Source organism: Theobroma cacao, chromosome 2 (assembly GCF_053813885.1).
Source record: "Theobroma cacao isolate CCN51 chromosome 2, ASM5381388v1, whole genome shotgun sequence".
NCBI classification, from domain to species: Eukaryota; Viridiplantae; Streptophyta; class Magnoliopsida; order Malvales; family Malvaceae; genus Theobroma; species Theobroma cacao.
The window spans coordinates 6,223,190-6,248,848 of record NC_142640.1 but is presented as its reverse complement, the minus strand read 5'-3'; the positions used below and the strand labels follow the sequence as shown (position 1 = coordinate 6,248,848).

General features: G+C 35.8%; 1 protein-coding gene across 1 annotated transcript; it reads left to right on the top strand.

Annotated features, from left to right (window-relative positions):
* The first annotated feature begins 904 nt into the window (after window positions 1–904).
* TOR (target of rapamycin) lies at window positions 905–25,488 on the top strand. Its single transcript, XM_018115381.2, has 57 exons — window positions 905–1,247; window positions 1,411–1,749; window positions 1,824–1,898; window positions 2,066–2,238; window positions 2,746–2,844; window positions 3,459–3,618; window positions 3,709–3,852; window positions 3,993–4,162; window positions 4,251–4,455; window positions 4,529–4,723; window positions 4,853–5,005; window positions 5,769–5,890; window positions 5,960–6,059; window positions 6,209–6,304; window positions 6,479–6,609; window positions 7,015–7,117; window positions 7,198–7,383; window positions 7,496–7,588; window positions 7,717–7,752; window positions 7,854–7,952; window positions 8,045–8,143; window positions 8,269–8,431; window positions 8,985–9,109; window positions 9,236–9,288; window positions 9,835–9,958; window positions 10,073–10,258; window positions 11,210–11,362; window positions 11,434–11,586; window positions 12,058–12,129; window positions 12,222–12,356; window positions 12,472–12,533; window positions 12,677–12,774; window positions 13,582–13,691; window positions 13,769–13,942; window positions 14,029–14,094; window positions 14,760–14,828; window positions 14,940–15,050; window positions 16,242–16,382; window positions 16,465–16,593; window positions 16,750–16,915; window positions 17,062–17,276; window positions 17,492–17,698; window positions 20,492–20,605; window positions 20,695–20,898; window positions 21,161–21,241; window positions 21,633–21,707; window positions 21,782–21,848; window positions 21,933–22,093; window positions 22,291–22,464; window positions 22,589–22,717; window positions 22,810–22,893; window positions 23,614–23,675; window positions 23,752–23,824; window positions 23,941–24,075; window positions 24,450–24,623; window positions 24,703–24,968; window positions 25,332–25,488. The coding sequence occupies exons 1-57, from the start codon at window positions 1,128–1,130 to the stop codon at window positions 25,348–25,350; spliced, it is 7,428 nt and encodes a 2,475-aa protein (XP_017970870.1). The 5' UTR covers window positions 905–1,127; the 3' UTR covers window positions 25,351–25,488.
* Window positions 25,489–25,659: the final 171 nt, after the last annotated feature.

Here is a 25,659-nt window from a genome sequence, read left to right as displayed (position 1 = left end):
AATAGAATTAAGCATCACTTCCTTAAATTGGAAAGGATGTGTACTAGTCTTAAGTTGAACAACCGATATTTCAAATTCTTCACGTAAGAATAGTTACTTTATTATTTTTCAGATAAAATTGATCAAAAGAGTAAGAATTTAGTGAGATTTGACTTATTTACCATTTTAAGCATGTAAGTCAAAAAATAATAAATAAAATTTTAAATCGCGTGCATTAATGTGAGATAATATATCTTTATAGATGGATTGTTCAATTCATCCTCATTCAAGTATATGATAATATCTTCAAGAAGTATAAATGAAGTAATTTTTTTATTATATCATGTAAGGTTTATTTTGATGGTAAGTATTTTTTTGAAAAAAATTTATTTTTAATAAATATTTAATATTTATGCTTTTGTTGGATTAATTTTTATGTTTTGAAATCCTCAATTTATACCTTTAAATAATGATAATAAATATTATTTAAAAATATCATAATATATTATAAACATTAGCAACAAGCATAACTTTAATATTAAATATTAAAAAAAAAAACATAACTTTAATATACGTTTAAATATTTATCTCACTGTTTGGTACATAATACCTCACTTAAAAAAGCAAAATTCGAATCTCTAATTATAAAAAAAAAAAAACATAGCTTTACTATTGCCAATCAGCTGCTTTCTATTGCTCAGGCGGTGCGATCAATGTCCAACTTCGTTCTATTGCCAATCTCACTTTCTTATAGTATAAATCTATCCGTTGCGGGCTTGCAGCTTTACCGTTACTGTCAGAATAATTCTCAATTTACCCAAGTCGGTTGAGCCGTACGCGGTTATAAACCGTTTTAACCATCGTGAACTAAACGCTATTATGTGAGGAAAAGAGAATAAACAGAAAGGGGCCAAGAAAGTGCCATTTATGTGCTTCTGTTTGTATTGTCAAGTGAAAGCTTGTCACACCCCGCGCGTACTTTTAACGTCACTATACTTACAAGTATTCATATTATATTTTCTACTGCTATCTTCTTCTCTATCGAGTGTCGTTGGATTCAATGCGTTTGAGCCAAGATCTGAGGCATTTCAAAGAATAAACCATAGATTAGGGTTTTAGGGTTGGATATCAAGAGTTTGGGGGGCTAAATGGCGGCGACTTTACAGAGCCTCCGCTTCTGTGGGCCTGCCGCCTCTGGCCCCGCTGGTGGAAGCGCCGAAACTCTCAATCGTATACTCGCCGACCTCTGCACCCGTGGCAACCCTAAGGTAAATCGTTTCTACTTCACTCCCTCGCTTTTCTCTGTCGTTCTGTTAGAGGTTTCAAGGAATTGTAAACCCTAAACCATAATAAATAGATTGCTTTAACGGTTCAATCAATTATCCTTCATTTGGAGGGAATTTGAGTTCGGCTTTCTATTATCGTGAACAGGAGGGAGCTTCATTAGCATTGAAGAAGCATTTGGAAGAAGAAGCTCGTGATCTTAGCGGGGAAGCATTTTCCCGGTTTATGGACCAGTTATATGAGCGAATTTCGAGCCTTTTGGACAGTATCGATGTTGCACAAAACATGGGAGCTTTAAGAGCCATTGACGAGTTGATAGACGTTGCACTTGGGGAGAATGCCTCAAAGGTTTCCAAGTTTTCTAATTATATGCGGACTGTATTTGAGGTTAAGCGCGACCCTGAAATACTGGTCCTTGCTAGTAAAGTTCTTGGCCATCTAGCTAGAGCTGGTGGTGCAATGACTGCAGATGAAGTGGAGTTTCAGGTTTATCATGACTTCCCCAATCTTGTAGCATAATCCTAAGGGAATAATATCTAATATTTGTGAATATTTCTCAGGTCAGAACTGCCCTGGAGTGGCTTCGTGGGGATAGAGTAGAATATCGTCGTTTTGCTGCTGTCTTAATTTTAAAGGTGTGTGCGATGTGAGATTTTTATTGTTTGCTAAGAATGGCTGTCTTGAAAAGCATTATTTGTTGATTTTATATAGGAAATTGCTATATCCTTTAAGTGAATTATAGTTTATTTTTGTTGAAAAATATTATTCTATTGAAGCTAGCTTTGCATTTTTATTACTCTAGGAAATGGCAGAAAATGCTTCAACTGTATTCAATGTCCATGTACCTGAGTTCGTAGATGCTATTTGGGTTGCATTGAGGGATCCAACATTGGCTGTTCGTGAGCGTGCTGTGGAGGCATTGCGAGCTTGTCTTCGTGTTATTGAAAAACGTGAGACGCGTTGGCGCGTGCAGTGGTTAGTTTACTTCTTTTCAAAGTTTTGACATTTTATTCTTTTTTCTTTTCATAGATTTTAACTCAATAGCAACATTAGCACTCTACCTTTCAGAAAATTATTTAAAAATGAACAAATAGTAGAAACATTTCTTTATAGTTTCTTAGTTTCTGGTCATCTGAGTTGAATTCCTATTTGCTGTTGGTTTACTTGATTTTTGATATATCCTTCTTTTTGTTCCAAACCTCCCCTTTTCCTACTCTTGATCTGATTATGCTCTCTAAATTGCAAAGAAACTCAAGAGTTGAGGACTTATAGCTCACCCTGCAATAATGATGCTTGGTAGTGGGCTAATCTTGGTGGAGCTTGGGCCTGCTTGGCTTGGTTACATTCCTTGATGCTCCTGTTTTCTGGTTTATGTGTAGATGAGGCAGGGTTTATTGTTGCCTTTCTTAATTGGTTAATGACCTGTGTTGTGCCGGTTCAATTTTGTAACTTCTGAACTAAATTTTGAATGTGTTTTGACAGGTATTATCGAATGTTTGAGGCTACGCAAGATGGATTGGGAAAAAATGCTCCTGTTCACAGTATACATGGTTCCTTGCTTGCTGTTGGAGAGCTTTTGAGGTTGGTATGATAGCTATTTGTTAATGAAACATGGCTTTGGCTTCAGTAACTTTTGGTTTCTAGCTTTGTTTCAATTGGTTCCCCCCTCCCCTTCCAAAAAAAAAAAAAGAACAAAGAAATAAGAATATCTTTCTTTTGACTTTTTCTATTTGTCTTTTGTGCACTCTCTATCTGGTGATTCATATCATGATAATTTCTTCTAGATAAATTATATGCCTTCTTTTTGATAAATATGTGTATATATTTATATGCGACTGGTTAGCAGACTGAATAGTGTTATACATACTTACACATATGTGTAGATCCCATTGCACCTAGTGCTGATTAGCTGCTATTTCTATTTCGTGAATACTTTATACATGTATATCTAGTACTAGTCATTGTAGTCTGCTTGTCCTTTAGGAGAAGAATATTATCTGTTCCATGTGGGAAAGATTTGATAAAGTGTCATATTAAATGATACATAATTGTGCACGTTTTGTTTAGTGGTACACTGGGATGATTGTTCTCTTTGTGTGCCATTGACATGTGATGGTCTAGCCAAGAACCATCATTTACCTTTCTGTTCTATAATTGATATTAGTGTTTGACGTGGATAAACTTCATATGGGCAGGAACACTGGTGAGTTCATGATGTCAAGGTATAGGGAAGTTGCTGAAATTGTGCTTAAATACCTAGAGCATCGTGATCGGCTTGTGCGCCTGAGCATAACTTCATTGCTACCTCGCATTGCTCATTTCTTGCGTGATCGATTTGTAACAAACTACTTGACGGTTAGTGATCGTTGCTCCTTGTACAAATACGTTATTATAATTGGCATGTAGACCTAAATTATGTGTATTTTCGATTGTGATATCTGGCAGATTTGCATGAATCATATCCTTACAGTTCTAAGAATACCGGCTGAACGTGCCAGTGGATTTATTGCCCTTGGGGAGATGGCTGGTGCTTTGGACGGAGAGCTTGTCCACTATTTGCCGACAATTACCTCTCACTTACGTGATGCAGTGAGTCTCATAAGTCTCATTATTTCCCTTTTTAAGTTGTATTTTCTGTGGTTTGGATTTTTAAATTGAAGTTTCTGCTATTTTTATTTGATAAGGAACAAGGTGTCTAACTGTTTGCATATATATTCTTTTATTTGCAGATTGCTCCACGCAGAGGTAGACCCTCACTTGAAGCTTTGGCTTGTGTTGGAAACATTGCAAAAGCCATGGGACCTGCAATGGAGCCCCATGTCCGTGGTCTCCTTGATGTTATGTTTTCTGCTGGTCTTTCTCCTACTCTTGTTGAAGCACTTGAGCAAATAACTGTCAGGTATGTGGGCGGTCAGGGCTTTGTATTTAGATGCTTTTGGAGACTAATTGAGGGATGTTAATTTCACAAATACTTGGTTCTGTTTCAGCATTCCGTCTTTGCTACCCACTATTCAAGATCGGCTTCTTGATTCCATATCCTTGGTTCTTTCAAAGTCCCCATATTTTCAGGCAAGGCCAGCTGCTGCCTTGGTTCGAGGCACTGCTGCAAATATTCCTCAGCCAGTGTCTGAGCTTAGTGGTTCAGCCCTGGTTCAGCTTGCTTTGCAGACTCTGGCTCGTTTTAATTTCAAGGTGTGTGTACCTATATTGTACTGGATATCTGATGAAAACTGTAATGGAGCACTAAATCTATTCTATGATTTAGGGACATGAACTTCTTGAGTTTGCAAGAGAATCAGTTGTTGTGTATCTTGATGATGAGGATGGAGCCACACGAAAAGATGCTGCCTTATGCTGTTGCAAATTAGTAGCAAATTCTTTTTCTGGTATTGTGTGCATGCAATTTGGTTCCAGTCGGTCGAACCGAGCTGGAGGAAAACGAAGGCGTCTTATTGAGGAGGTTTGTTTGTTTGTTTTTTAATTATAAGTTATTAAGTGTTGTGATGAGATTAATGTATTGAATTTTACCTGTGTCAGAATCTTTCTGATGCATTATGCTTGCTCGTAAATTGATACTGGGTTTCTGCAGCTTGTGGAGAAGCTTCTCATTGCAGCTGTTGCAGATGCTGATGTTACTGTTCGCCATTCTATATTTTCCTCTCTCCATGGAAATAGAGGTTTCGATGACTTTTTAGCACAGGCTGATAGTTTAAGTGCAGTTTTTGCTGCTTTAAATGATGAGGTGTGATTTTATCTAATTTTACATTATCGCGAAAATTTCTGTCATCTTTACATGTCTCTTTATTAATTGATTTTTGTATAGGCCTATTAATTGTCTGATGGCTGCATGTCTAAGAAAATATTTGAACTGCTGGATTCTGAAATAATAAAAATTATAATGTTATCATCTAAATTACAAGATTTCACATTCTTGATAGTTGATAATATGATGCTGGGTGGACTTGAGCAATGCTTTTGTTTAAATTAGAAATTAGAAAATTAGTAAGTGTATGAGTTTTCTTGTTCAAAGTTGAATTATAGGGTTTGTCAGCTTTTTGCCTTAGATAAAAAAGACTTGATATTTACTGAGTGGTAAGTCTTGTCCAAATTAGGCATTGTATCTAATATTCAATGTCTTGCTTTGTCTTTTTCCCCTGATTATGGTTAAGCTACTCTTGCCTTAACTATCTCACTATTGTGTCCTGTAAATGATATTTTTCTAACAAATTGTTATTTTTGTACCAATTGTTTCACTTTTGTTTTTGAAATGCGTTTTGCAAGAAGTGTGGAGACATGCATATTGCTTAGATTAAGGATAGTCTCATGTAAGTCAGTTCTGGGGTTCTAATCTTGATAGCAAGCATGAGCATGTGCTGAAACAGTTCTGGGGTTCTAATCTTGATAGCAACCATGAGCATGTGCTGAAACAGCTATGCTTTTGGTTCCAGTTTTTTAGTTACTTTGTGTTGCACATTTGTCAATAGAGAATGTTTCTGTTGCTATAGGATTTTGATGTGCGAGAATATGCTATCTCAGTTGCTGGGAGATTATCAGAGAAAAATCCTGCATATGTTCTTCCTGCACTCCGTCGTCATCTCATACAGTTATTGACATATTTAGGGCAAAGGTAAAGAAAAAGAATTTTCTGTCCTTTCTATGCAGTGTGAAGCATTGACTTCTCTTGCATTGTAAGCAGTGCAGATAATAAATGCAGAGAAGAGAGTGCCAAGTTGCTTGGTTGTTTAATACGCAACTGTGAACGACTAATACTCCCGTACATTGCTCCTGTGCACAAGGTTTACTTCGTCATGTGGTGTTATTTCGTTCTTTTCATTCCACTTTTCCTCTTTTGCTCTAGCTCTTTTTTTTTTTTTTTTGAGAGGGGGCAGGGGGTTGTTATTTACCTTTATTGTGATTCTGTGATATTGAATATTTGATTTTTCAGGCACTTGTGGCACGACTACTTGAGGGCACTGGAGTCAATGCCAATAATGGTATTATCAGTGGAGTTCTTGTAACAGTTGGAGATCTTGCTAGAGTGGTGGGCTAACTTTTGCTTTTACTTATCACACCATTCTTGTAGTATAGATATTTGGTTTGATAGACCTAGGAAAACATCGTCTTTCCATCAATTGTGTTAAATTGGCTCATATGCAAGTTTACTTGTGAACATGTTCTCTTACTATTTCTTTTTCTGGGTTGTGACTTATTTTAGGGCGGTTTTGCAATGAGAGAATATATCCCTGAACTTATGCCTTTAATAGTTGAAGCATTATTGGATGGGGCAGCTGTTACAAGACGCGAAGTAGCTGTTGCTACTCTTGGTCAAGTTGTACAGAGCACTGGGTATGTAAGACATGTGATGTTGCTTTTGCAGTCTGCACTCTGCATGACCATAGAAAAAGGAGCTCTCAATGGAAATTGATGAGGCAGAAATTGAGGGAGAGGGAAAGTGTTAATTTCTTTGTAGGAAGTTGCTAAGGAAAATGACCAATAAATGAAACTTTAAGTAGATGGTACTGTTTCAAAAGTAGTATTTTTGGCACTTAGGTGGCTTCACTCTCCTCTATTCTTTACAGCACCTTTTGAATCACATAATCATTAAGGCTAAGGTTGAACAATTTCCATCTTATTACTTGATGCTTGTAAATGGAATGATCAGAGGACTTTTGGGCTAAATCCACATTTTTTAATTTTAGAATGTTTGCTTTTTCTGTTTTGTTCATGGTTTTTGCTGTATGGATTTTACAGGTATGTTATTGCTCCATATAATGAATACCCACAATTACTTGGCTTACTTTTGAAATTGTTGAATGGGGAGTTAGTGTGGTCTACCAGACGAGAAGTACTAAAGGTAGTTGCTCTTGAACTACTACATGTTGTTATACCATGTTAGCCCTTTTGTGATGCTGAGTTTATTTTGGACTTCCCCAGGTTCTTGGTATCATGGGTGCTTTGGATCCCCATGCACATAAAAGAAATCAGCAAAGCCTTTCTGGGTCACATGGAGATGTTAACCGTCCTGCCAGTGATTCAGGTCAACATATTCCATCATCAATGGATGAACTGCCCATGGACCTTTGGCCATCATTTGCTACATCTGAAGATTATTACTCCACTGTAGTGCCCAACCTAACTTATTCTTCTTCTTCTGCTGCTCCTGCTTGTTTTTACATTTTATTGTTTGTTTCTTGTAGAACCTTTTAATTTTTTGTTAAATAACTGAACCCAGGTTGCTATCAATTCTCTCATGCGAATTCTTAGGGATCCTTCACTTGCTAGTTACCACCAAAAGGTGGTTGGATCTCTAATGTTTATATTCAAGGTGCGTTAACTATTATGGATTTTTTTTTTGTTTGTACTTCAATATATCTTATAGGTATCATTTATTTAGAAGTTTATGATTTGTAACATTCTTTGAGTTATATATTTTTGTTTTTTTTGTGAGGTTAGTCAATGGGTCTGGGTTGTGTTCCATACTTGCCAAAGGTTTGTCTATTAATTTTTTTAGCTGAGTTTAGTTTTTATACTTGTCTTTTTATAGATTGATTTACTGAACTGTGGGTTGTTATCTTCCTTTCTTTCTGTAGGTCTTGCCTGATCTCTTTCAGATTGTTCGTACATGTGATGATCATCTGAAGGATTTTATAACATGGAAGCTGGGCACTCTTGTGTCAATTGTGCGTCAGGTATAATTTTTGTATCTTGAAAACTTGATGAATGTAACTGGAATTAGCTTTCTTCTGGCATTTGATTTTGGGTTTTTGATGTGCTCATGCAGCATATTCGTAAATATTTGCCAGAGCTGCTTTCTTTAATTTCTGAATTATGGTCATCATTCAGCTTGCCAGATAGTAATCGCCCTTCGCGTGGTTTTCCAGTATGTTAATTTTTTAATTTACAGTTACAAAAAATTTGTGCCCTCATCTCCTGTGTTTAGATAGTTTGATTTATTGTTTCTGTCATGATCTTATCTCTTGAACTCTCCGTACTTGTCTTTCTTAGGTACTGCATCTAGTTGAGCAGCTTTGCTTAGCTCTCAATGATGAATTCAGAAAGCATCTTCCTGCTATTCTTCCATGTTGCATTCAAGTTTTGAGTGATGCAGAACGTTGCAATGACTACACATATGTTCTTGACATTCTCCATACCCTGGAAGTGTTTGGTGGTTAGTACTCTTTATTTCTGGGACTTAATTGCTATGTTGCTCTGACTCTTTATTTGGCATGAAGTTCCTGTGTTTGAGACGTATCCCAAGGATATGAGTATGGAGGTCTGGCCCTCCAAATATGAGGAAAAACTTAGAAAAAATTGAATCTATCCTTATACATACCTGTGTACAATACTCATCCCTGAATCTGTGTAAGGTAGCTTAAGTGTATTCTTTTTCAACTGTAATGCTGTAGGTTACATGTGGAGAGTGCTGATTAAGTAAAAGAAGAATAAGTATCTTGAATATAGCTTTATAAATCTCTATAGTAGTTCACAGATTATAGAAGTTTGAAAGTGGAATTTATCATGTTTTATTTTATACAATCTTATATATGAAGCTTTCATTTTCTATGGTTTTTTTTTTTTTGGCCAGAATTTTTCTATGATTGTCCAAACTAAATTTTTTTAGTTTGGGAATAGAAGCTTATTGTTTTGCTCCTATGTATCTAATTTTGCGCTTCTTTAAATGAAAACCTTTTAAGGGATTTCTTATTATGATTGCCATATAGGGACATTGGATGAGCATATGCATCTACTTCTTCCTGCCCTTATTCGATTGTTTAAAGTGGATGCTTCTGTGGAGATGAGACGTGCCGCTATCAAAACTTTGACAAGATTGATCCCTCGTGTTCAGGTAGGTAGCCAGCATTTTAATGAGATTTTAAAATCAGTTATTCAGTTTTTTTGTTAATACCTGTGGGTTCACGTTTTATTCAACTGTCACTTTTATTCTGTTTGGGTTTTCATTCTTGTAAATCAGGTTACAGGTCACATATCTTCTCTTGTACATCACTTGAAGCTAGTTTTAGATGGGTGAGTCATCTGTTCCTTCCATTGAAAACAGTATATATATTAAAATTATGTGTGGTATATCACTTGCCTCTTATCAGGAGTATAAGTGTGCATGCATTTTTCCACATCTAGATTTGTTTACATTATGTGTTTGGTTTTGGAGCCAAAACAGAGTATAATGCATGAGAGTATTGTGGTAATGGTTTGTAATAATTTGGTTCAAAATTTCCTAGAGGTTTTTTTGAACTAAATAAGAAAGAATAATATAAATGATTGTTTATGATAATATAGGATACAATTAACTGACAATTTGAAATCAAGAAACTCATTTTGGTAAAGCACTTTTTGGTTGTAATTGGTAAATGTTTCTGATACTTCGATATAGAAACTAATACTCTGTGAGCCAAGTAATTTATTTCTAACAGTAGTAGGATGCACTAATGGTCATAAACAATGAATGGCTCTAATGGGTTGGAAGTGTGGAAGAGCTGAGAGCATCAGAGGAGGCTTAATGGAAGCACCTCGCTATGTGTATGTACTAATCTTATAAAGATTTTTAATTTACAGGAAAAATGATGAGCTCCGTAAGGATGCTGTTGATGCTCTTTGTTGTCTGGCTCATGCCCTTGGAGAAGACTTCACTATTTTTATCCCATCAATACACAAACTTTTGTTGAGACATCGCTTGCGGGTATTGCTTCTTACCTTGTCATTACTTTTTCAGTATTTTTAGCATGGAAGATTCACTCTCTGCTCCCTCATCTTTTTCTTATATAATATTTAATGTTAAGTAATTTTTTTCCAGCATAAAGAATTTGAGGAAATTGAAGGTCGTTTGCGACGACGTGAGCCATTAATTGTGGGGAGCACAGCAGCACAAAGATTAAGTCGGCGACTTCCAGTGGAGGTTGTTAGCGACCAATTAAATGATATGGAGAATGCTCCTTATGAAGATGGGAATGATGTGCAAAGACATACTAGAGGCCACCAGGTATCATCCTTTTCTGTCTATATGTTGAGCTGTTTTTTTTAATTTGTTTTCTGCAGAGCTTATCCTAGATTCCTAACTATGTGAAGATAATGTCAAAAATTTAGATGCTAGCTATGGCTTGAGGAGGAAGCTTGGAGACTATCTTTTCTTCATATCTCTTAAATCTTGTTAAGTATTTCCATGTAGCATATAGTCAGTATTGGATTAACTTACCCTAAGGATGTAGTGGGCTAAGTCTAAGTTGTTGGCTGAACCAGATTTCTAGTTAAGTTAATTTGCTAGACTACTTTGTTTGTTAAAATATTATGATGTGCAGTGCAGTAAAAAACATTTTCTATGGAAGAGTGGATTGAAATGAATGCATGATCGGCAATTTTCTTACATAAAATGAGAATATTATATTTAATGCGGTAGGTAATAAAATTGGCCCTGTATGCATGAACATATGCAAGCCATCTGCCACTTAGCATGTGCACAGAAAGATTGAGTCTACAACTTATTTGTAGTGTTAACCCTATATTGTTTCTTTTCTAGATTTCCTTAGGGCTGTTATGAATTTTAAAATTAGACATAATTCATTGTTAGCAGTCATGTGGCATTGTGCTTGGACATTTTTATGCTCTTCCTGGTCTGACCAGTTTCTGACTTGGTAGGGCTTGTTATGCTACTTTCTTTTTTTCTTATTTCTCTCACTGGTTGGTTTTATGTGGGGTGTGAATGCTGACAATTTATATATATCATTATTAATCTTGTGTAGTTTCTCCATGGTGTATTCTTGCTGGTTTCACAAAAATTGGGTCATTTCTGTCAGTTATCTTAGACTCTATTCTGACGGAATTGTGCTTTCAAGTCACACTGTATTTTAACTTTCATTTCTTTATTTAATAATTATCTTATATTTTGTTTCATGTAGTCTAGAGGCCTTCTTTGACATGAAAGGTATTTGTGTAGGTGAATGATGGCAGGTTGCGCACTGCTGGAGAGGCTTCTCAGCGCAGTACCAAAGAAGATTGGGCAGAATGGATGAGGCATTTTAGCATTGAACTTTTAAAAGAATCTCCTTCTCCGGCTTTACGAACCTGTGCTCGGCTTGCACAGTTACAGGTATTTTTACAGGTTTATGTTTGTATATCCTTTCCTTTTAGAGTTAGGTTTCCAATCTGCTCCTTTTGCAGCCTTTTGTTGGGCGTGAGTTGTTTGCTGCTGGTTTCGTTAGTTGTTGGTCTCAACTGAATGAGTCTAGTCAGAGGCAGCTGGTAAGAAGTTTGGAGATGGCATTTTCTTCTCCAAATATCCCTCCTGAAATTTTGGCTACTCTTCTTAACTTGGTATGTCCCCTCAGCCAATAGTTGTTCCTTTTCTTTTTGTAAGCTATTATATTACTTTTTCTTTACCTTTTTTTTGAAATGTGAGCTATTTGATTCAAGCATGAGGTTATTTTTGTTTCAACATCTGTTTATAGGGGGAATGTTGTTTTCATAGACTCACTTTAATGATGCCCTAGTAATCTGCATGCAATATTATTTTGTTGCTTTTGACAATTTTCGATTCTTTTGATCACTTCATTGTTTAAAGAGTTGGCATTATAGAACTGCTCTACAAGCACTATTAAAACACATATGGCAAAATCAACTTGAGGTGAACACATAAGCAGTCATGTGATAAAGGAACCCCTTTGCTGTAGCCAATAAGCAATTGTGGCATAATAACCCTTTTGTTGGGGCAATCTAGATAGTATGCATGTGAAATAGACTGTAATGTATTTCTTTTATTTAAAAGAATATATGTGACCATTTCAGGCCGAATTCATGGAACATGATGAAAGACCTCTTCCTATAGACATCCGTCTTCTTGGTGCACTTGCTGAAAAGGTGTGCTTTCCTTGAGAAAAACTATTGTACAATATGCTTTTGTGCCCTTTGTACAGTGAAAGTTTTATTATCTTTCATGTGTCACATATCAGTGTCGAGCATTTGCTAAGGCTCTGCATTACAAAGAAATGGAATTTGAAGGTGCCCGCTCGAAAAAGATGGATGCTAACCCTGTTGCTGTAGTTGAAGCTCTCATACACATAAATAATCAGTTACACCAGCATGAGGTAAGTAACTATATATGTAACAGCTACCTGTTAGTTAAAATCTCTCCCTCTCTCTCCCACTAATATATTCTCTTTGAAGTAGGTTGTGAATTGTCATTTTTTTTAATCTTTTTAGGCTGCTGTTGGAATATTGACCTATGCCCAGCAACATCTGGATGTTCAGTTGAAGGAGTCATGGTATTAGACATGAGAGCTTTTATGTTGCTGTAGTTTTCTGCTTCTCTTTCCTTATTTCCTCAATTACTGTTTCGTACTGTCTTTCTCAAGTCTGTAGGCTTGTCAAAAATGGGGGGCAATTTACGTGTTTTTATGTTTATTAGGTATGAGAAACTGCAGAGATGGGATGATGCTCTCAAGGCATACACTGCTAAAGCCACTCAAGCATCGAGCCCACATCTTGTTCTAGAAGCTACACTGGGTATCTCCTTTATGATGGCTAATTTAATTAGTGATTTTGTTCTTTCTTCTAATACTTGCAGTCTCTTGATTACTATATATATCACAAACAATGAATACTTAGAATTTCTCTAAAGGAATGCAAAAGCAGATTGCAGCAAATTTAATTAGCTAGGATGACATTTTATTGTGAGAACAAATATTTGGACTTCTCTTTGTTTATGTCGGACGCAGTTATGTGATTAGGTATTATGACATTATTGAGTTATTATAGTTGGAACTATTTTTTCCACCGTCGTATTTATGAGAAAACTGTTTTCACTAGTCTTATTGTTTACGCTTTGTCCAAATTAGGATTATGGGACTTTATGAAAAATGGAAATAATATATGATTGAAGAGTGATATTCTTCTTTAAATTGAAAAGTTGTTTATCAGTTTAATAGAGCATCACTATTCACACTATGAATTACATTGCTGTATCAAAATGAGTACTGATGGCTTAAAATTTTCATCACCTCTTTTCATTTATTAATTTTTAAAATTTTATTTTGGACACTTGTGGTTAGGGTTTTTCTTGCGCTTTTTTTAATTTATTTTTCTTTTATAATTAAGAGAAACTGAGAATTTGTTACCTTTAGAAATTATTGTTTGTTTTACTAATAAGGTTCCAGTAATACATCAGTTATTTGTATTTTCATTGGCAATAGTAGGATTTTCAAATATCCTTATTCTGCCTAACAGTAATTCGGGCTTAGAAAAGATAGTTTGCTTCCTATATTAGTTTATGTTGGTTTCTTAAAATGCTTTAATATGGTGTGTATGTTGTAGGACGGATGCGATGCCTTGCTGCATTGGCTCGATGGGAAGAGCTTAACAACTTGTGCAAAGAGTATTGGACTCCAGCGGAGCCCTCTGCTCGATTGGAAATGGCACCAATGGTTGGTTGTTTCTGCTGTTGTAGACATCAACATTTTCTATATCATGCTTACTTATCTTCATGAGTTTGTTCTTCTAGGCTGCAAATGCTGCTTGGAATATGGGAGAATGGGATCAAATGGCTGAGTATGTGTCTCGATTAGATGATGGTGATGAAACCAAACTCCGAGGTTTAGGGAACACTGCTGCTAGTGGTGATGGAAGCAGTAATGGTACATTCTTCAGAGCTGTTCTGTTAGTTCGGAGGGGAAAGGTACTCTTTTTAGCCTGTACTTATACTCCTATTACATTTATTATTTCATGTGAATACTGTCATTTATTTCTATTTACATTTCTCAGTATGATGAGGCACGGGAGTATGTTGAGAGAGCTAGAAAATGCCTAGCAACAGAGCTTGCTGCTTTGGTTAGTTTCTTAAACTCCTTCAATTTTTTGAACTGCTTACTAGATTTTCTTCTGGACATTTCCTTTCATTTTTTATGCTAGTCAATACTCAATATCTCTACCTTTCATTTTCCAATACATATCCAACATGTGCACTTCCCGCTGCCATCCATTTGTAATTTTGTCTCATATTCCTAGTCTTCACAACTCTGGCTTCCTCTTGCTTTCAGAAAAGTTAAAGAAAACATAAAACACTAGTTAGGTATATTTACCAACCCCCTCTTTTCCCAGTCTTTTCTGTTGTGTGGATACTTGGATTGGCACATAAAAGGAAAAGAACATTGCGCTTTTTCTCTGACTTTGTTGGTATGGCAATGACTCTTATGACTTGTAAGGCTCATTTGCTACATGAAATAAGAAATCATGAAATTATTTAATTCACATAAAATTGTAAAACTTTAAGCTTTTTGTTGTCATTCAGGGAATTCCATGCTATATCTAATAATAGTTGGTTTTTGTAGCAATATGTTGAAAGATACCTTTGTGATTTCTAGTGATGAAGGTTTTTTCCTTTTATTTTTTTGGGCCCAATATTTCTGGTGATGAAGTTTACAAATTCAAGTATTTAGTGACTTGAGAAGTCTTTACTTTTTTGCTATCATGATTTCTAATACCTACGTCTTTAGGTTTTGGAAAGCTATGAGCGTGCTTACAGCAATATGGTCCGCGTGCAGCAGCTTTCAGAGCTAGAGGAGGTTCATTCTACATATATTTTTAGATTTAATTTACTGCTTTTTAGGTGTTGTTCTTTTCTGTAAGCATGACTCTTAAAATTTGATACTAGGGGAAATCATCATTTATTGCAGGTCATAGATTACTGCACTCTCCCTGTGGGAAATCCGGTTGCTGAAGGGCGGCGGGCCCTAATTCGCAATATGTGGACTGAGCGGATTCAGGGAGCAAAACGTAATGTTGAGGTAAATTATTTACTTTGACAAAAGTGTTTACCATTCTGTCTTAGTAGGTATTGCATATTGCTAAAGTATACACCATATATGGTTTTCTGTATCAAATATTATATAGTTAAAGTTGCTGAAATTGAATTGAAAGAAAACTATCCCCTATTCTGTCTTTCATTTTTAACTAATAGTTTTAGTTGCTTCATTTTTCTGTTCCCATTCCTTAATTTCCCCTTTCATTTTTTCTCTTTTCCTTCAATGCAAGTCTATTCGAATTGTTACTTCAGTTTGAATATCTACTCTTCAGGGTTGTCATGCTTGGAAGTGAAATCAAACCTTCTTTTCTATGGGATCTCAACGGCCTCTTTTATTTCTTGAGGAATCTCTGTCTCCCTCCCCCCTCCCACTTTTTCCCTCTTTCTTTACTGTAACATTCATGTCTTGTTCTAGCTTAACATTCTTTAATAGCTTGTGTTAACACAACAAGTTTTTCAGGCTGCATAGGTTGGCATGGAAGATTTAATACTTTAGATTTCAGTTCTATGATGCACATCCTTTTCTATAAAACAGTTTTGTGTTATGGTGGTAATTTTGAGTTGTGACCAAGAGGCAATTGAAGGGAAGAAGATAATTCATTTAAGAGCTATCAGTGTAAATCAGCAACATCCATGATGAGGCACCAAAAATATCTTGCATTAAGTAGTTAGAGTGTAAAGGGTTTGTGAGTTTCCAACTGAGGTTTCTAGTTAAAATTTAGTGGAAAGTTGATTGGTTTGGAAGAGAATGACAAAGTTGCCATATTTTTATCATTATATGTAGTTGGTGGTTCATACTTTATGGGAATTATATTCTAATGAAGAATGGAAGATGTTCTGCCCAAAATATAGTATGTCTCAAATATCTTCAAATAGACAAATATGGACTTTTATGGTCGTTTTTTGAAGCAAAAGTGTTTTGTGTCCCTGAAGTTTATGACATGAAAGAAAACTTTTAGATGGTGGAGCCAGTGGTTCAGGCAATGATGAGTTGTGTTCTACAGCTGTATGTGTATGATGTAGTTGTAAACAAAGTAAATATGGTATCATATTTGCATTTGCCCAAGTGGATTGAATTTAGTATTTTTTATACTCTCTCTCTCTCCTGCAATGTATCACATGCTTTCTCATGCTTGTGAGTTTGGTTCCTTACTATTTAAGTTTTAATATGCAGGTCTGGCAAGTACTTTTGGCAGTTAGAGCTCTTGTTTTACCTCCAACAGAAGACATTGAAACCTGGCTCAAGTTTGCTTCTCTTTGTCGGCAGAATGGACGGATTAGTCAGGCTAAGTCTACCTTAATTAAGCTCTTACAGGTCTGTCATGCTTGCATTTATGCTGCCAGATGCAAAATCATGTTTGTTTTCTTACTTTGAATTTGTTCTGAATGGTACTCAGTATGATCCGGAAGCATCTCCTGAAAATGTAAGATATCATGGGCCTCCTCAAGTAATGCTGGCTTACTTGAAATACCAATGGTCACTTGGAGATGATCTTAAGCGAAAGGAAGCATTTTCCAGGCTGCAGGTAAATCCAATTTCCATGTGCATTTATCTTTGTTCTAGCCTTTCATGCATATCTACAATTAATAAGTACATCTTTCTGCTACCATTTACAATTACTCATTTCTTGGTTAAATTTTCCTGGTAATCATTTTACATGACTGACAAATCACTGTTACAGAATTTAGCTAGAGAGCTTTCAAGCTCCCCAAATATTCAATCCATTTCATCAACTGCTTTGATGAGTGGTACAAGTGCAAATGTTGCACTCCTTGCCCGCATGTATCTTAAACTTGGAGCTTGGCAATGGACACTCTCACCTGGGTTGGATGAAGATTCTATACAAGGTAGCTAATACTAAGAACTTAATAATTTGTTCATTTGCTGTACTTTGTTATTAAAGCAACAAAAAGAAAAAGGAGACCATTTATGTTCTTCAATGCTGAAGTCCTTATCAATCTTTTTCTTCGTAAATGGTTTATTTTTTTTGTAGAGATACTTTCAGCATTTAGGAATGCCACTCAGTGTGCACCAAAATGGGCAAAAGCATGGCACGCATGGGCATTGTTCAATACAGCTGTCATGTCTCATTATACTTTAAGAGGCTTTCCAACTATTGCCTCTCAGTTTGTTGTTGCTGCTGTCACTGGATATTTTCATTCAATTGCATGTGCAGCAAATTCAAAAGGTGTTGATGACAGTCTACAGGTACAGTATTCACTTGATAAAGGGTTATTTCAAAATTATCAATGCACAATATAATTTTTAGGCTTAAGAGATAATAATGGCACAATAAAGGGTTCTTTCACTAGCTCTGTTTCTCTGGGATCTAACCTACTATGTTATAGTTACCTTATTAACTGTTTTGTGATAATTTAAAGGAGCCTTTTTAAGTGTTGTTCTTTAACTCTGCTATTTTTCAGGATATACTGCGCCTCCTTACCTTGTGGTTTAATCATGGAGCTACTGCAGAAGTTCAAACGGCCCTACAGAGAGGATTTACCCATGTTAATATCAACACATGGCTGGTTGTTTTACCTCAAATAATTGCTAGAATACACTCAAATAACCATGCTGTGAGAGAACTCATACAATCACTTTTGGTGCGAATTGGACAAAGTCATCCCCAGGTTTGCCTTGATTATTTCTATTCTCTTTTGCTTCAAAATTCATCTTTAAGTATGTTAGCTGAGTACTGATGGAGTTATTAACTTTTAGATAATTCCTCCTTTCTTGTGTTTACCTTACTATTTGATAGTTCAAGGAAGAGCTTTTAACTTGCATTTATATGTGCTTCAAGTAATAAATAATTTATAGGAAGCTGTAGGGAGAATTCTTTTCATAGGCAATTGTGTCTTTAGGGTGAGAAAAAATGTTGCATATGAATACTGAAGGGAATTTGAATTTGAGAGAGCTTAGAGAGGAAGAGTAGGAAATGCTTTGGGAGTTCAAGTGTAGTGTAGGTGAGAAATGTGGGATTGGTATGATGCCATTAAGCATCAAGTGTATGGTGTAGGAGAATGAGAATGACATGAGGTACTGTGGGGGATGTATAGCACATGCATGTGGATTAGACCTGGCAATTCGTGTTAACATGTCGTAAACGTGTCAGACACGATTTGACACGAAACACGTTAAGACTAAACACAAACACGGCACGTTAATATTCGTTTCTTAAATTTAAAACACGTATATGTACACGTTTAATACACGTGTAACACGACACGAAACGATTAACACGTTTATTAAACGTGTCAATATACGACACGACACGATTAATAACACATTTAACACGATTAAATAAAACTATTTACAATTAAATAAAATTTTATTATTAAAATTTAAAATCTATAATTATAAAAATAATTATAATAAAACAAAAATAATAATAACATCAAATAATCACCAAAAGTTAAAAATTATGGTTGAGCATGTATAATTACATTATACCCTTTATAAAATTAAAAAAACTTATTAAAATAATTATTTAAAATTATTTATATTAGGTTAAAATAGTTTTTAACTATTAATTTTTAATAGGTTAATAAATGTGTCACGTATACACGTTTAAATACGATAACACGACGTGTCGTAACGTGTCAGATACGATTTGACACGAAACACGTTAAGACTAAATCCAAAACCTGTTTAACCCGTGTCTTCTCGTGTTGTGTTAACGTGTCGTATTCAAAATTGCCAGGTCTAATGTGGATAATAGGATGAGATAATATGGTAGGATGCAAAGCAAGTGGAAGTGTTGCTGTGTGGGAAAATGGGAGAGTTCTGGTTGCTGAGTAGAAAAGTGTGAAAGTTAATGAGTGCCAAATTGGTAAATAATTTGAGTGATTATTTATGGTGCAAGTTGAAAGGATGTAGAATGTGTTGTGACTAATAAAACAAGAGTTTGTATCTGGACTTGCAAAATTGTGCCAAGTGACCGAAATCAGTCAATCAAAAGGAGATTATCTTGTTGTACTCTTAAATTAGGACAGCCACAACAATTATAACAAACAAAGCCCTTTTCCCACTGATGTGGAAGGTCTAAATTATGACAGATGGCCAAACTTAGTTACATAAGGAAGAGAGGTTGTCATATCATTTATGATACAGTAAAAACCTTAACATCTGTTTAGGCCCTCCTTAATGTAGCCTGCTGTCCTAAGCCTAATCACTTTTTGACATAATTAATCTAAGACTGTTAATGGATCCCATAAGGATTTAAATAGGGAGTTAGAATCTATAAAGCATGGACACCCCGTTTACCCTTGCGTACTAGTGTCAGACACGTGTCCAACACAGACATGCCTTCAACATGGGGATACGTGTTGGACACATGGGGACATGCAAAAAAAGTTTAGATTTCCCAGTTGCTCTTTGGGAATTGAGAACCCCTGTTTGCTGTACTTGCCCCTGACCTCTGATAGAGTTTCACTATCTCTATTCAAGTGAGTTCCACTTCTTATATACCATCTCTCATCTCCAGCTTCTGATTGAGAGATTCAAGGAGGGAAAAGGAAACCTGGGAGAAAACAAAAAAAGAAGAGGACTCTATATCCTAGGAACAATCCTCAAGCTTTATGAAATTCCTATGCAAAAAGGGGTTTTTTAATTACACCAGCTAGGTAAGAAAAATAAAGAGAGAAAGAGAAAAAATTGAACACAGTCAAGACATGAATGAACATGCAAAAGAGGTTTTTTTTTTTTTTTTTGCATTTTCTTTCCCAAATCTGGAAACTACCAGAGCAAAAAACATAGATCAACAGTAAGATTTTGAACCCCAAAAAAGATATTAATATGTTAATATGGTCACTTTACCCTTTTTGGTGTATTTTTCATGTACATTTTTGTTTAATTGAATTTTGAATGACAAGAGAGCTTTGTAAAGAAATTGATTTTATTTAATTGAAAAGTATCAATATTTAAATTTACATTGAATTTTTTTATTGCTGTATTATGCTGTACCTGTGTCCTAATTTTTTTAGAAATTACCTGGCTCCCATGATCGTATTGTGTTGTACCCATATTGCATGTCCGTTTCTGTGCTTCCTAGGTTAGAATAAATATTGAAAACTTGCAAGTCTGTTTAAATCCCTTTTTTTTTTTTTTTTTGTGGGGTGAGGGGGGAGATAAGTGTTTCTATTTCTTTTTCCAATTTATGCGGGTGGGGTGGTGGGAACATATTTTTTTGTCAAACCTTACAGGAATTTTTGCAGTTCATCTGAAATTCTACTCATGTATGACAATCACTTGGACTTCACCTATTCTGAAGTGAATGTGTCAGTTTGTATGTTGCATAGTATAATGCAAGAAACTAAATGCTGAGAATGTTGCTACTTTATATTGGTGCTTGTGGTGCTGTAGCTGCCGCAGTTCAAATTGTTTTGACTTTTTCATTTGCTAGACTGACTTAATTCTTGTGACAGGCTCTCATGTACCCTCTTCTTGTTGCCTGTAAATCCATAAGCAATTTGCGCAAAGCAGCAGCTCAAGAAGTGGTTGACAAAGTGCGTCAGCACAGTGGTGTACTTGTGGATCAGGTCGAATAATTAAAATCAATTTATGCTTTAGTTTCCTTCTTTTATTCTCTTAGCTGTTTAATCTATAAGTAGATTTCATCTTCATTCAGGCACAACTGGTTTCAAAGGAACTAATCAGGGTTGCAATACTTTGGCATGAGCTATGGCATGAGGCACTAGAAGAAGCTAGTCGTCTATACTTTGGTGAACATAACATTGAAGGGATGTTGAAAGTCTTGGAGCCATTACATGAGATGCTAGAGGAAGGGGCTACGAGGGACAATACCACCATAAAAGAGAGAGCATTCATAGAGGTTCTCTTTATTTCTTTGCTATTAATTAGCTTATCTTCCCCCCAGGATTTGATCAGTTAACTATGCATAGTCAGTTCATTCTATGCAATTTTGGATTGTATTATTATAATTATTACTGAATATTCCAGACCCACTTTTCCTATCTTCTGGTGATATGAGCATGATTTTTCTTTTTGTTCTGATATATTGGAATCCACCATGCATTTTAGAAGAGTTTCAGATTATATGTTCAGTTATTCATTTTATCATCATGGTGTTGCAGGCATACCATCATGACTTGTCACAGGCCTATGAATGTTGCATGAAATATAAGAGAACTGGAAAAGATGCCGAGCTTACTCAGGTACAAAATGTTTGATGACTAAATAGTAGATCTTAAATATATTTGAGATTTCAGGTCATTTCCTACCTGGTATTTATGGTAGGAGAAACTGTTGTTTTTATTGGGGAGCAATGTTATTACTTGTGGTTGGGGGCAGGTTAGTCCCCTAATTTCAGGGATTGCTGTCCTTATACCTTCTTGTAGTTTGGGGCAGGTTTCTCACCAATGTATGTGAAAACTCTTGCATCAAAAGCTGTCTAGCTTAAGGCTTGTCCTTCAAGCTCTTTATCTATTATAAATACTCCTTTGTCAAATAGGGATGCTAGTTGTGAGATATCGGTGGTTCTTCTGTTTTCCTTTCTGTGTCACCAGAAGCATGGGGCATCTACTAATTACTTTTTGAATTGTTCAGGCATGGGATCTCTATTATCATGTTTTCAGGAGGATAGACAAGCAACTTCAAAGTCTTACTACCCTAGACCTGCAGGCAAGTATCAGTCTCTATAGTTCTTCCCAACATTTTAATGTAATGACACTAACTTTTAACTGTACATGCTTCAGTCTGTTTCTCCTGAGTTGCTTGATTGCCGTGATTTGGAGCTTGCAGTCCCTGGGACATATCGTGCTGGTAAACTTAATGATTGTTTTACATGGGTGTCTTGTTATAGATCTGAGTTGCGTAACTGAAAATAAACCCATTTTTTAATTTCAGAATTACCAGTGGTAACCATTGCATCATTTGCACGTCAGCTTGACGTCATTACTTCCAAACAGCGCCCCCGGAAATTGACTATTCATGGGAGTGATGGTGATGATTATGCCTTCTTGCTAAAAGGACATGAAGATCTTCGCCAAGATGAACGTGTCATGCAGGTATTTTCTGTTTTCTTTTCCGTTGTCCTTTTGTATTTCACGGACTTGCAAGTTGATGATTGTATGGTTCATGTTCTGGTGTTTGGAACCATATGTTGCACCTACTGTCTTAAACATAACCTTAATTTACTATATTTTGCATCCTTTCGTCTACTGAGAGCTAATAATTATCCTTTGATGGTCAAATTTTCGATCAGCTTTTTGGCTTAGTGAACACTCTGCTGGAAAACTCTAGAAAAACTGCAGAGAAAGATCTGTCTATTCAGCGATATGATGTCATACCACTATCTCCAAACAGTGGGTTGATTGGATGGGTCCCGAATTGTGATACCTTACACCAGCTCATTAGGGAGTACAGAGATGCCAGAAGAGTCAGTTGAAGTTCATCAAATACTTCCTTTTAGCTTTATGATCCTACTATAATGTGTGTTATTTGCTGGTGGCTTTATGGCATAAAAATCACCAATTAACTTTACATGTTCTTCATGGTTCCAGATCACTCTAAATCAGGAGCACAAATATATGCTAAGTTTTGCACCTGATTATGACCATTTACCACTCATTGCTAAAGTTGAAGTATTTGAATATGCTTTGCAAAACACTGAAGGAAATGATCTGGCCAGAGTATGTGCTCTTAATATTCCTCTCTATCTTATTATTCTTGCTGTCACATTGATTGACTTCTCTCAACTTGCATAAATCTGGCTTTGACTTAGGTTCTTTGGTTAAAAAGTCGTACTTCCGAGGTGTGGCTAGAGAGGAGGACAAATTATACCCGAAGTTTAGCTGTAATGAGCATGGTATGTACTTACCTTGTATTTTGGTGCATCCTTAATTACTACAAGAGTCCAGCTGTAGAAGGGACTGTCACTGTTATTTTGGAGTTCCCTCTTTCTTTTCTTCCTATATTTTTTTTTTAGTAAATAATTTTGAGTACTGGATCCTACTATGAAGTCATATTGTCATTACTGTGGTGATTAATGGTACAAAAAGTGTATCACCCTTAGTTTGAAGCCATATTGACCTAATATCAACTGGAGAAGTCATCCAGGATTTTTGGTTTCTGCAGTTTCTTATAAATAAATTTTCTCAATTTGGCAAAGTGAATATATTTTAATGCAAATACATCTCAGCTCTATGCAGAAAGAGTAGTCTGTAAAAGATCTATCTAGATGACACGCAATCACACAGTTGTTCCTTTTAAAATGTTTTTAAATTAAAAGAACTAGCAGAACTATGTAATTGATAGCTTAGAACTGGAGCTTCTTTATCCATTATTGCTTTCAATGTAAATGCAGTGGTATCTCAGGGCCACAAATCATAACTTAGTTTGGAGAGTTTTTGCTGAGATTGTGGGTCCAAGTATTTGCTCAAGCACTTGTAGGAAGCAAAGCATTGTCATATATCAGATATTGAACTTCATAATTAATCAAAGCCCTAAACTTGCATTATACATATAATGATTAAATCCAAATTAAAAGATTCGATATATGTTGATGATAAAATGGCTTTTGTTTCAGGTTGGTTACCTCCTTGGGTTAGGTGATCGTCACCCAAGTAATCTCATGCTGCACCGCTATAGGTATAAAATAAACAGGCAGAAAGTGTATTAGTTATCAAAGTTTTATGTATTTCATGGTCATATTCCTGTTTTGCAGTGGAAAGATCTTGCACATAGATTTTGGAGACTGCTTTGAAGCCTCTATGAACCGGGAAAAGTTCCCTGAAAAGGCATGTCCTTTGATACAATTACTGCATTTTTGTTATTGGGGGTGCTGTAGCTTCTCTCCGGACAAAACTATGGGATTACAATCTGTTAATGTCTTGCATTAAAATTCTTTGTCCAGGTTCCTTTCCGTTTGACTAGAATGCTTGAGAAAGCCATGGAGGTCAGTGGTATTGAGGGCAATTTCCGTTCAACATGTGAAAATGTGATGCAAGTCCTCCGAACAAATAAGGATAGTGTTATGGCAATGATGGAGGTATGAACCTTTCATCATTAAAATTTGTCCTCTTCTTGATCCATTAAAGCTTTGTATCAGGGGCAAGTGTATTGATTATTAAGCCATACTGTGGGAATCCTCTGATATACACAATAATACTAAAAAAATGAAAAGAAGCAATATAGTGCAGGTATGGGTATTTTTACTACAGCAGTATAGTTGATAAGAGGATGTGCATATGATCTATATCTTCAAGCTATTTGTTTCTTCCTGAAATCACATGGAGAAGAGTTGTGTAAAATTACTCTGGCTTTCATTGTTTCTAATCCATTATTTTAAAGGAAACATTTGGTTCTTGTTTATGTAAATAATAGGACGGAGGAAGCTGACTTTTAAATGTAACTGTTCTTCAGGCCTTTGTTCATGATCCTCTCATCAATTGGCGTCTTTTCAATTTCAATGAAGTTCCACAAATGTCAATGTTTGCAACTAGTCATGTCCCTGCTGTTGTAAATGCTGAAGAAACTGCTCCCAGTAAAGAGCTTGCTCATCCTCAGCGGGGGGCTCGTGAAAGGGAGCTTCTTCAGGTTTGTGATATTGTTAGTCTTAGAAATTTCAAACTGTGGTGTTATATGGTGCTTACAAATCAATTTGGTCTCTCTGTAGGCTGTTAATCAACTTGGTGATGCTAATGAGGTTTTGAATGAGCGTGCTGTGGTGGTTATGGCTCGTATGAGTAACAAACTTACTGGACGTGATTTTTCCTCATGCTCTTCAATACCTGCATGTTCTATCCAACAAGCAGTAGACCACAGCAACTTAATTTCTGGAGATAATCGAGAAGTTGAACATGGTTTATCTGTTAAACTGCAAGTTCAAAAGTTAATTATCCAAGCTACTTCACATGAAAATTTGTGCCAGAACTATGTTGGGTAAGATGCTGCTATCTCTTTTCTTGCCCTCTGTATCTTAAGTTTTTGGTGCATGTACATGTCATCTATCCTCCAGATATATACACATGCCAGATTCTTTTTAGATATATAAAGTTTTTTGATTTACGTAGGAAATTGAAATGGATAACACGAACCACTCTGTATTTAGAAAATACCTGTTTGGTCATCGGCTGGTAATGGTAGTATTAAGTTCATCTCTGCAGTCGAGTAATCACTAATGACTTATAATCCTATAGTTGCTGTGTGAGTGTTTAGTGTTGAATGTCGAGTTTCAAGTTTCATACAGTTTATGAACTCTCCTTAAGCTCTCCTAACTTCTCAATGTATCTCAATTTGCTACAGGTGGTGTCCCTTTTGGTGAACTGAAGTTATATAAATGTATATTGTCTATAACATGTACATAGCTGTATTTTATGTACATAAATTTTTTATAAATTTATATGTGAGGTTCTGGCCTTGTATAGACATTTTAAATTAATAAGATTTGGCAGTTCTCTCATGGCTCATGCCATTATTTTGTTACATCAGTCTGATTGAGATTCCAACCCAAAAATAAATAGGAATAGTAAGTGAGCTAGAGAGAGAGGATCCGTGGGGTTTGTAGAGGTTCTAATTAAAAACTATTACAGAAGAAATGTTGTAAATTATATACCACAAAATTGATAGATCT